General features: G+C 42.2%; 1 protein-coding gene across 4 annotated transcripts in view; it reads left to right on the forward strand.

Moving 5' to 3' along the window:
- LOC110537742 (janus kinase and microtubule-interacting protein 2) overlaps positions 1-11,332 on the forward strand; it is a 39,320-nt gene extending 27,988 nt beyond the window's left edge. For 2 of the 4 annotated variants that reach the window (XM_021624101.3, XM_021624102.3), the window contains exons 14-22: positions 642-743; positions 860-913; positions 1,038-1,103; positions 1,222-1,290; positions 1,556-1,633; positions 1,934-2,137; positions 7,452-7,517; positions 8,642-8,718; positions 9,176-11,332. In XM_021624101.3, the coding sequence (XP_021479776.2) occupies positions 642-743; positions 860-913; positions 1,038-1,103; positions 1,222-1,290; positions 1,556-1,633; positions 1,934-2,137; positions 7,452-7,517; positions 8,642-8,692 (690 nt within the window). In that variant the 3' untranslated portion in view covers positions 8,693-8,718; positions 9,176-11,332. The remainder of the gene's footprint in view (positions 1-641; positions 744-859; positions 914-1,037; positions 1,104-1,221; positions 1,291-1,555; positions 1,634-1,933; positions 2,138-7,451; positions 7,518-8,641; positions 8,719-9,175) is intronic. The other 2 variants (XM_021624099.3, XM_021624100.3) reach the window with 1 other exon arrangement.
- Positions 11,333-12,481: the final 1,149 nt, after the last annotated feature.

A 12,481-nucleotide genomic window follows, 5' to 3' on the forward strand; every position in this document is an offset into this window, starting at 1 on the left:
GACCTATTTCAGACTATTATGAATTTGGACATTTAAAACCAGTATTTTGACACTGGACTGTAAATGAAAAATCCATGACAACAGGAAGTAGCAACAGTATCATTTTCAATTTATGTTTTAGGAATACACATTATATTTATAACAATCATTTTTTATGTAACTGTCCAGTGTTTCCAGATCTCTATGAAATATGACCTATAATTACTTACATCATGAGTGCAGCAGTCTTCTTTCCATTTTTTTTAAATTAAGTATGTTACAAAGCAGCTTTTTTGTGTTGGAATGATGTGGGCGTACCCCAACAACAGAATGGGCGAATACCGGTTATTAAAACTATTCACGAGAGTAGACCACTGATTGGCCTGATTGGTATGACATGAGGAAATAGCAATAATTTTTTTAACAGTCTGAATGAGATAGGCTCAGACAGGCTCAGAACACAGGGCTTTGTGCATTCTGTGCTGCAGTGCAGATACTGCAATAAGCCCCCAAAAGAACAGTGCTGCCATCCACTGGACAGAGAATAAAACAGCAGGAAATGTCCCTCCACTGACTCTCTCCGCTGTCTTCCTTGTCCAACCATTCAATCAATTTAACCAATGCTGTTAACGGATTAAGTAAATGACATGTTCCTCCTGTAGGAGCGTGAGCGGAAATCCCCTCCGTTTAATCATCTCCGCATGCATCCGTTCTCCGAGGGTGTCAGCGCCCTGCAGATCTACTGCATGAAGGAAGGAGTGAAGGTATAACCCGTCTCAATAGTATCTCATTAGTGTTACAAGACATCATATTTTGTCTTTCTGCAAAGCAATTTTTAGGTGAAATAGAATGCTGATTGTTTATTTTGATCCTTCCCCAGGATGTCTGTATACCTGACCTGATCAAGCTGCTAGACATTCTTGGTGATAACGGGGTAAGCCTGCTTGGAAGGGATGTTATTACTGATGTTTTTGCAAGTAAAAATTCACTCCTCCTTTGCGTGAAGACATGAGAATCAGGATTGTTTAACCTTTTTATTTTTACATTTTTTTTTTTAGAACTTGCGAAATGAGGAGCAAGTGGCCATTATTCAAGCTAGCACTGTCCTCTCTCTTGCTGAAAAGGTATGCAAATACAGTACAAATATTGATGCTTAGTTCAGAGTAACTTATAAGCAATAGAATAGCCATTTTGTATGGCATTGTTTCTTATCTGCGTTTTGTTGTCTTTGTCTCTCCCTAGTGGATACAACAGATCGAGGGCACAGAGGCAGCGCTGCACCAGAAGATGATGGATCTGGAGCTAGAGATGGTGAGTCCCTTCTCCGTTCACATCCCTCACTCACAGTCACTTCACACGGACTGGGCTTGACTTGAGAAGTGTTTACTCGGTTCCATGAAATGAAAGTGAACTGTAATTCCCGCGTCGTACATAAGTACAAAAAAAGACTTCCGAATTCGAAGGCGTATAGACGACATTACCTATCACTAACTGTTGCGTGATGTTATTGACCGGTGAGGTTGGTAGCCACGGTATTGAGATCAGAGCACTGACCGGAGAGAACTGTCCTCCGCAGGAAATGTTCTGCAAGCAGAAAGGCTATTTGGAGGAGGAGCTGGATTACAGGAAGTCAGCCCTGGATCAGGCCTACGTGGTGAGTGCCTTCCAGATGCATTCCTACTCATTCAGCCACCTACCTTTAAATACAGGCTTACTTTTTTATTGGCCTCAAAGGTATTACATTTAATATGCGGTTTGAACATACTGTGAGGGTAACATAAATGTGTGTTTGTGTGTGTGCGTGTGTGTGTGTGTGCGTGCATGCGTTTGTGCGTTCGTGCATGCAATCCATACACCTCTCCCCTAGCCAGTACCGACTTACTATAAATGATGAATATCTACACACATCATTATCGTCACTGGAGCTAACTACCGCCCTTGACCCCCCCCACAGCAAATCCAGGAGCTGGAGGCTACTCTGTACAACGCACTGCAGCAGGATAAGGTGATCGGATACGGCGAGCCTCTCAGTGACATGCAGAAGGATGAGCTTCGTACGTCCGTGGAGAAGTTACGCAGGCAGATGCTGAGGAAGAGCCGAGAGTTCGACTGTCAGGTCTTGGCTGAGAGGATGGAGCTGCTCCACCAGGCCCATCAGGTACAATATACAATCATATGTGAGCCACCACCTGGGTCCGTTCCTATGTAGCAACGTTTGAAATGCTGTGTTCCTACGTTGGATAAAACTAGAGACTCCGAGCTAGAAAGATTAAACGTAACATTAAACGTAACATTAAAATAACATCAAATTGATCAGAAATACAGTGTAGACATTGTTAATGTTGTAAATGACTATTGTAGCTGGAAAATTATGATTTTTAATGGAATATCTACATAGGCGTACAGAGGCCCATTATCAGCAACCATCACTCCTGTGTTCCAATGGCACGTTGTGTTAGCTAATCCAAGTTCATCATTTTAAAGTCAAATTGATCATTAGAAAACCCCGTTGCAATTATGTTAGCACAGCTGAAACTGTTGTTCTGATTAAAGAAGCAATACAACTGGCCTTCTTTAGACTAGTTGAGTATCTGGAGCATCAGCATTTGTGGGTTCGATTACAGGCTCAAAATGGCCAGAAACAAATAACTTTCTTCTGAAACTCGTCAGTCTATTCTTGTTCTGAGAAATGAAGGCTACTCCATGTGAGAAATTGCCAAGAAACTGAATGTCTCGTACAACGCTGTGTACTACTCCCTTCACAAAACAGCGCAAACTGGCTCTAACCAGAATAGAAAGAGGAGTGGGAGGCCGCGGTGCACAACTGAACAAGAGGACAAGTACATTAGAGTGTCTAGTTTGAGAAACAGACGTCTCACAAGTCCTCAACTGGCAGCTTCATTAAATAGTACCCGCAAAACCCCAGTCTCAACGTCAGCAGTGAAGCGGCGACTCTGGGATGCTGGCCTTCTAGGCAGATTTCCTCTGTCCAGTGTCTGTGATCTTTTGCCCATCTTAATCTTTTATTTTTATTGGCCAATCTGAGATATGGCTTTTTCTTTGCAACTCTGAATACTGTGTCTCAGAAGTTTCTGTCCATGAGTGATGCAACCTGAATAAAAAAGTATTAAAGACAGAGTTAATGAGTCCACACATGATGGGCTATTAGAAGGATAATAGAATCTTGCCAAGTTGATTTCTATTTTTAGGGACTTGAAATGTATTAATGGATGTTTGCCTACTAATGACAATGACATGACGAAGGAGATCAAGGAGGAGGGTAGGAGGAGCAAGCTCTGCGTGCTTATTACAGTACGTGCGATTAATCGGTTTTCTGACTATTTCGTAACAGCGTGAACACAACAAATACAATAATAATTTACAAACAAATGATAATCAATCCTATATATCCTGTTCTAACAAAAAAGGTTTTAAAGTCTTTAGCACAGCCAAGATTAAAAACAGCCGAATTCATTCCTGAATTCAATTTCTTTAGCTGACATGTTGTTGTTGATTTATTGTTTAATTACTCAAGGCTCTCTTCTCTGTGCCGGACTGCTTTTAAGAATTTGATGGTATAGCAATAGCCTATTAAACGTCACATTAACTCGACTCTTCTCTCTTCATTTTACCCACAAACAAAATCACTAGTAGTCTACCATAGTCCCATGTAGCTTGGTAGAGTGAGGTGCTTGCAACACCAGGGTTGTGGTGTTGCAACTCCCACAGGGCAAATATATGGAAAAGTACAGAAAAGTATGCGCTCGCTTCTGCAAGTTGCTAAATGACAAAAAAAAATGTCAATCATATTGTGTTTTATTATTGGCAGTGTAATTTAGCAGCTTTGACATGCATCGTCCAAATTACGGCTGAAGGGCGATCTAATGCCGACGTCTCGGCGACGTCTTGCCAACGTGCAAACGCTCTCCATACTACATCGGCCCGATGTATTTTGTATACATCGGGCAGAAGTCGGCGAGATGCACGTCTGCTGCCTGGGGTGATGACATGCACAAATGCACGAATGATGGGATTGATGTATTGAAGTAGGCCTTTGGGCCAATATATATGTAAGTTATATTAAGACAGCTACGGTAAACAGGACTCTTAGTCCTACCGCTCCAAGTCATTTCAAGAAAAACGTTTAACCCACATGTCCCTGAATTTACCGGAATATGTGTGTTTTACACTCCAGCAGTAGGCCTACATTATGATGCATATCATAAAAGACAAAGACTTACTAAGCATTTCATCCTCAAAGCGCCATGAAGGTCTGCTGTGCGGTATTCATATTAGCAGTAAAATAAAAAACGAGTAGCCTACCAATAGCCACCAGTCTAATTAAATCAATTTAATATACACAATCACAAAGAAATCCATTAATATTTTGTTTAGGAAGGTCCTAAATGGACCTCTGCATGGACCTCTGTAGGATTATTTGGGAGTAAGTAAGCAAGCGCCAACAAGCTTCATGAAGACGCCCTCAAAGATGTCCTTTGGTGGTTTCAACGAGCATTAACGGCAACGATGGCTGACAGTAAAATACTATGACGTCATGCACTGTAACATGCTGTACCAGAGCGCGGCATCCAGCAAGCTGTGCTGCGGTATGATGCAACTTTTAAAAGAGGAACCACTGCACACGCCATTTGATGACTTAACATGAGGGATGACTCAACAGGTGCGTCCAGTCAATTGGACTTGGTCATTCCAACAATTCAGTGCCTTTTGAGATGTGTAACTTGGTTAAAAAAAAACAAGTTTTTTAATTTCACCTAATTTTAACATTCTGTCATAAAGAGCACATGGGCAGCTCAATAAAAAACAAGTTTTTCCATCTCAAGAGGTTAAATTTAAGAAAGGACTGTAGTAAGAGCCTTTTAAGTGCCAAATAAAGTAACAGGGTTGACCGTAACAGGGTTTTAAGATTTCATCTTAAATCAGCCATTACATCTCCTTGTGACGGGGGAAATTGAAGCTTGTTGTGTGCAACAGGGAGGGGGAATTGAATGCAAGCTTCACAAAAAAATGAAATTGTTACAACATTTCTAGCCTGTTTATCTATGGGTAACAGGGTTGACGTTTTGTTCTTGACCCACTCTGTTTTCCACCACAAAACACCAGAAAAGGCCCATACACTATGATTTGACTATTAGATGTTCAATGTTTTTTTTTTTTTTTTTAAATATGTAAAAAAGAAAAGTTTCACCATGTTAAAATGAGAGTTCAGTTCACATAACAGGGTTGACCTTAAAAGGAGGGATAGGGTTTTCTTTTTCTTAAAATGAATCAGTAATCACATTAAATTAATAATAATCTTCAGAAATTACTTGGAGAAACTTGGAGAAATGTTGGGTTTAATAAGTTGGTTTAAATCTTCCAAAAAGTCACAGAGGCTGCATGGAGGGACATGTCAAAATGCAGAATTTTGGCACTTTAGGAAGTCTTTATTCTTATAGAAAATCAGATTTCTTGAGTTCTCCCTGTGGTCTATATTAAAGGGCACTTCATTGAATATAACTGGCTTTTACAATTCGATATTGTTGCACAATTTCTACTTAAAATATCAGAGGGATGCAAAAGGCACTTATTTCGTGGTACGACCCAAATATATGTTTTCTCGATGAGTAGCCTTGTCTGACACTTTAGACCTGAAAGTTTGTGTTAGTCCCCAGAGCTAATGTCCAGCTCAGTGGACTAACACATTTCTGAGTCAAACAGACATCCCAGGGTCGATACCTAGATTTTGGGGGGAGTTTGTATCATTTGATTTACACAACATGCCTACCTGAAGATGCAAAATATTTTTGATTGTGAAACGAACAAAAAAACTGAACTTGTGTGTGCATAACTGTTCACCCCCCAAAGACAATACTTTGTAGAGACACCTTTTGCAGCAATTACAGCTGCAAGTCTCTTGGCGTATCTCTCTATAAGCTTGGCACATATAGCCACTGGGATTTTTGCCCATTCTTCAAGGCAAAACCGCTCCAGATCCTTCAATTTGGATGGGTTCCGCTGGTGTACAGCAATCTTTAAGTCATACCACAGACTCTCAATTGGATTGAGGTCTAGGCTTTGACTAGGCCATTCCAAGACATTTAAATGTTTCCCCATAAACCACTCAAGTGTTGCTTTAGCAGTAAGCTTATGGTCATCGTCCTGCTGGAAGGTGAACCTCTGTCCCAGTCTCAAATCTCTGGAAGACTGAAACAGGTTTCCCTCAAGAATTTCCCTGTATTTTGCACCAGGCATCATTCCTTAAATTCTGACCAGTTTCCCAGTCCCTGCCGATGAAAAACATCCCCACATCATGATGACTCTCATCTCGGGGTGATGAGAGGTGTTGGGTTTATGGCCAAAACGCTACATTTTTGTCTCATCTGACCCGAGTACCTTCTTCCATATGTTTGGGGAGTCTCCCACATGCCTTTTGGCTAACACTGAATGTGTTTGCTTATTTTTTGTAATTTAAGCCACTCTTCCGTAAAGCCCAGCGCTGTGGAGTGTATGGCTTAAAGTGGTCCTATGGACAGATACTGCAATCTCCGCTGTGGAGCTTTGCAGCTCCTTCGAGAGCTTATCTTTGGTCTCTTTGTTGCCACTCGGCTGAATGCCCTCCTTGCCTCAAAAACTCCAAGGGCAATGAATACTTTTGCTAGGCACTGTACCTGTATAAGTCAACATATGGCATAAACTCCCTTTGATAATTTAACTTGAGGGAATCACACCTGCACCCGCCTAAAATATGTCCATAAAGAACAGCTGGATGACAGGACTTTCACAGATCCCGAACGTCTGTTCAAAACAGAGTGCCACACTCACACCTGACATTGACTTGATATTGATAATCTAAGCGGTTGAAACATTTAATAGAACACGTCATATGTTTACTTGAATGAACACAAGGTTGTTCAATTCTAAATTGTAGTTTTTAACATGGAACAAAGCAGGCTGGGAGATGATGCTGCTGTTGCAGTTCCTCAATGCTACAGAAGAGGGCGATACTCCATTTATTTACAGTTTACACTGACTGAGTCACTCCAGGGGTAGCAGCACTGTGCCAGCCTCTCACACGCACCCAGCTGGTGAACCACTTACCAGGCCACTCCAAGGGCAAAGCTGTCAGCATCACCAGTCCCTTGGTTCCCCAGAAAACATTTATTGTTTCAATAAACCATGCCACAGTCAGATGCTCCAATGAAATGCGAAATGTACCTAAATAATCTTTACTGATACACCAAAACTGTAATACTGAAAATACAACTGTGCATGACTGTTTTCCTAATGTTTTCTCAAACGTTTATTTATATTTCCCAGTGCTGATTCAGAAATCTATGTAAAATATAAATGTATGGAGCATATTTGTGTTGGCTTGGCATACAGTTGAGCTATAGCATGCAATGTTACTGTTGAATAGATTTAGTATATTCGCTAAGGGAACAACAATATTTGCTTTACAATCTTTTCAGAGAATCCGGGACTTGGAGGATAAGACAGACATCCAGAGGAGACAGATTAAGGATCTGGAGGAGAAGGTAAGATGGCCGGCAGAGATATTTACCGTCAGACAGGTTTTGCTCTCTCCTCTCCCGTCGGCTATAAACTGACTACATCCCAAATGCCATCCAATTTCCTATCTAATGCACTACTTTTGACCAGAGCCCAATGGGCCCTGACCAGATGTCGAGCACTATAAAGAAAATAGAGTACCATTTGGGACTCAGGCCCTGTGATGCTTCTGTGACCTGAAGGGGTCTGTTAAAAGATGTAATATAATGTGTGGTTATCTCTAAGGTTTTCACCCTGACTGACACTCAGACAACCCATTCCTTATGGTCACGCATCAGGCAGACCGCTCTGAACCCCACATCACTGACCAGTTAATGAGCCAAACATAATGAGGCGTGGCCTGTAGTTCTCCTTCCCTTGATGCACAATACTGAGGGAAATGAGGGGTTCAGTTATGCCAGGGCTTTTAAAGTTTAAACAAATCAAATCAAAGTTTATTTGTCACGTGCGCCTAATACAACAGGTGAAATGCTTACTTACAGGTTCTAACCAATAGTGCCAAAAAGGTATTAGGTGAACAATAGGTAGGTAAAGAAATAAAACAACAGTAAAAAGACAGGCTATATACAGTAGTGAGGCTATATACAGTAGTGAGGCTATAGAAATAGTGAGGCTACATACAGACACCGGTTAGTCAGGCTGATTGAGGTAGCATGTACACGAATGTATAGTTAGAGTAACTATGCATATATGATAAACAGAGAGTAGCAGCAGCGTAAAAAGCGGGGGGGGGGGGGCACAATGCAAATAGTCCTGGTAGCCAATTGATTACCTGTTCAGGAGTCTTAGGGCTTGGGGGTAAAACTGTTGAGAATGTACACGACTCAGAGACGCAGATTGTGTTTTATGCTCTAGTCCACAGACATTCCCAGGTAACCCAAGCTCTACTATAGTTCTGCTATAGCTAGGCTCTGTTATTCACCATAGAGGCTAAGGCTAGCCATTATCCGGACTAGTTCCCCCCTACTTAGTAGCACAGTGTCTTTGTAACTTCCTAAAGCTTCCTTTGTTCCTGCCTGTGGCTAACACGTCTTCTGTTTTCCCGACTCACTCTCTCTCTCTCTTTCTCTCTTTCTCTCTCTCTCTGCAGTTTTTGTTTCTGTTCTTATTCTTTTCTCTTGCCTTTATCATTTGGCCTTGATGTCGTTGACATCTCCTGCAGCAGAGGTAAGTCTGTCCTGGTCGACAAACACAGAGAATCTTCCCTTCTTCCTCTCTGCACTCTTGTCTGTTTCCCCTGTTGTTCTCCATCTCCCTAGCGACCATCAGGACCTGTGTTAGTCATAGGAGTGGAATCATCTATGTTGTGTGGCCAACATGTCTTTTCACAGTTGTGATTCATAGAGTTTCGTTGTTTAGGGAATCATGCTATATGTAGCTAATCATTTTCCTAATGACACTGGGAGCCATTATTCCCTGGGAGCCAACCCATTCTTCCTTAAAAGTTATGAATAACAGCATTCATTTAGTGCTTACCTTTGTCAGACTGTGACTTTGTGTTCTTGGCATGCAAGCTTCGTTTTGGTCTACCAGCTCCATTGCAGCTTCATAGTTCTCCCTATGGATAATGCTACCACCATTGTTACATTGATCTCTATGTCTCTCTCTCTCTTTCTGTTTGCAGCCTGGAGATTGTGTTTGTGACCGCAGTGGTTTTCATTTTTTGGTGAAGCGAGTCATCTTTTTGGCTCGTGTTGTAATAGTGAGTGGTAATGGACATGGCTGGGAATTCACACCTCTTTGATTTGGGACCTCACTCTGGGGATACACACCATGTATGCTGCACTGCATTGTCCTGGTCCTTGGAACATGGAACTTCCCTAAACTCAATGGGGTAACTGGAACTCATATACTCATATACACTGGACAAACATACATATACACACACACACACAAATATAGCACACATACACAGGCAGACCAGGGGCACACACACATCACACGTGCGCGCCCCCACACACACACACATACATACACACACCAAACCCACTCACAGACATTGTGGAAACCAAATTCTGGGAGATCTTATCTCTGCCATGCAGGGGAACGCTACACCACCTACCACCGTCCGACTACACCCAGACTACACCCAGACTACACCCAGACTACACCCAGACTACACCCAGACTACACCCAGACTACACCCAGACTACACCCAAACTTCACCCAGACTACACCCAGACTACACCAAGACTACACACAGACTTCAGACAAGAGAGGAAAGGAAAGGCTGCTGTAGGCTTCATCAATAGGCCTCACCAGTCTACAGAGTCCTTACTCCCTCCCTCCCCTCTCCCTCTTATAAACCCGAACAGACACTCGTATGTGTGAACGCACCCCTTCACAGGAGCGACGAGACCTGACTCAGGGCCTGTGAGCATGGTGACTGACTGATCTGATGGTGACTGACTGACTGTTCTCTGACCAGGAGACGCGGGACATAGGACACTCAGGACAATGTGTCTCCTCTGGTCGGAAGCAGATCAGGGGACGACAGAGCGAGAGAGAAGGATGGGAGAGAGAGGATCCACTATGTGCTCACACACTGACCGGGCTTCTGTTTTGAGACCTTCACTTTCTTTGTTTTAAACCAGCGGACAGAGTGGACATCTCTGGTTCTACTTATTTTCCTTTCGGAACAAACCAACGGTCCCAGTCGATCCCCATGTACCAAGATTTCCACAGAGAAAAAAAGACCCTCTCTATATACGTGTTGATATGTACATTGTGTCTTGATGATTTCCTGTAGTTTCTTTCCTTCCTTCTGTGAATATGAACGCTGTCCCCTCTACAGTAGAGCTGCTCGGCAGTTTCTAAGTACCACAACGTATGAATTGCTCTGTTTATTGTGGCGACAGCTGCAAATGAACTATATTTCCTCGATTGTACTGAACTTCAAATAATTGGTATAATAATATTTTCCTCCCCCCTTTTCCCTGTCACACTCCCTCTATTTTGTACTCTTTAAAGATAATCAACTGTAGCCCACCAGCAGGAGTTCCGTGGTTTATACTGAATGACGTTTAACACTCCCTTTAAAAGAACAGAACAAGCTGTAAATTCTACATCCTGGTTACCTACCTACATCCTAAACAGCTTTCTGTCTGATTATGGTCATTGTCATCTCAGCAAAGTGACCATGAATACTGCACAGTACCTCTTGCAGCGATGACGTGTCATTTGCTTTGCTCTATTTCACTAACACCTTTTTCAGCACCATGGACACCACAGGGGTTAGTTCTAACCTTCCTACCCCCCACCCCCTTCTCCAAACTGAAATAGGAGAAAGTTGATGCAATGTATACCTGCCTGGTTCTGCTTCTCTCCTTTCACCCTGACTATGTCCTGGTGCTGCAATATTAACTACCTAACCGCCTCACCCACATCCACCCGAGCTAGCTTCCCCTCCCGACCCTATTCAGAGGCCTAGGAACCTAAGGCATCCCATTACATACCTGTACATACATGAACGTGGCCCACTTCTGTTACGTTACAATGTAGGGGGAATGATTGACACTATTTTGGAGCAAACTCCGCTAACTAGCAATTGCCTTAAATGCGCTATCCCCATCACTTTGTACTTTCTTTTTAATGATTATGTTTTTGGCCCGTTAATATGATTATGTAACGTTGTACATTTCTGTTCACCGAGGACATTGTTTTGTAAATCTTTACCCTCCTGTTTTCCAATGAGAATTTAACCCCCTCCTCTTCTTTCAAGTATATAAAAAAAAATATTTAAAAAAGGGAACATGATGAAAATAAAAGTGAATGGAGTTCAGTTTTAAGTGTCTGTGTTTTGGTGACATCTTGTTTCCAAATGTCATTTTTGGTGACGACTGACTTTTCAGTGACCTGTTTTTACAGTGTGTTTCAGTTGCTCCAGCTCCACTAAAATAGGACTAATGGAATCCTATGGCACTGACTGAGGTGGGGAAGGAAAAATAGGGTCTGGTCATGAAGGCATATTACTGTGTGTGATGTGCTCTGCATATGTTACACCTGGCCATCAATTGGCAAGGGTTTCCAAAACATTTCCCTCATACTGTAGCCATTACCTTACCTGTAAGTTAGGGACACAATTGTTTATTTTTATTTGCTGTACATTATCAACCTCAAGTACTGTACATGTGTTGCTTGAATTATGTTATTTGTGTATTTTGACCCTTTTGCTTTTTGAATAGGTAAACAATTGACATCTGTTTGTGTTATGAAACCCAGTTGTCTTGGTTACTGAGGACGTAACATTATGGGAATAACAAGTGCTTTTTGGCATTTCACCCAAGCAAGAGGTAAAGGTCCCTGTTCTCCCACTAATAGAAAAAGGAGATGTTTCAGCTCCTTGGCACTGAGTTTATACCTTGGCCATCTCAACACGGAACAAAGTCAATCCAGGCTAAGAGTCCGTCTTTTCACTTATCCCCTCTGTCCCAAGCTCTGCCAGAATAGAATAGAACCACTGAGAGCTCTGGACTACACCTCTGCCAGAGGCTATCTGCCAATGAGTAAACTTTCATCTCTCTCTCTCTCTCCATCTACCTTTCAGCATGTACTCTCAATGAAAGAAAGGTCATTCACAGAGACAGAGCTGGTATAGTTAAACACATTTTTTCCAAAACAATATTTCCGTTCCCAAATATACTGTATCTTCCTGGGACAAAATTAGTGACAGAAGGGGAAAAAAAACAGCATGGCTTAATTCTGCAGAGCTGTTATCAGCTCGTAACGAAATCCCAGGTAACGTATTGCCGTGTATAAACAGACGTATTTGTCAGCTGCACCTCATGCTGGGAATGAACAAGGACGTGCTTTATAGAAAGGTCATCTCCAGACCAAACTGAACTCCCGGTTTGCTGGCCAGAACAGTGTCCGGGAGTCTCTTATGTCATTACCGATATTCTAACTCGATTTCAGTCCCAGCAGCTCTGCA

This window comes from Oncorhynchus mykiss, chromosome 12 (assembly GCF_057628025.1).
Source record: "Oncorhynchus mykiss isolate SJ-2025 chromosome 12, ASM5762802v1, whole genome shotgun sequence".
Taxonomy (NCBI): Eukaryota; Metazoa; Chordata; class Actinopteri; order Salmoniformes; family Salmonidae; genus Oncorhynchus; species Oncorhynchus mykiss.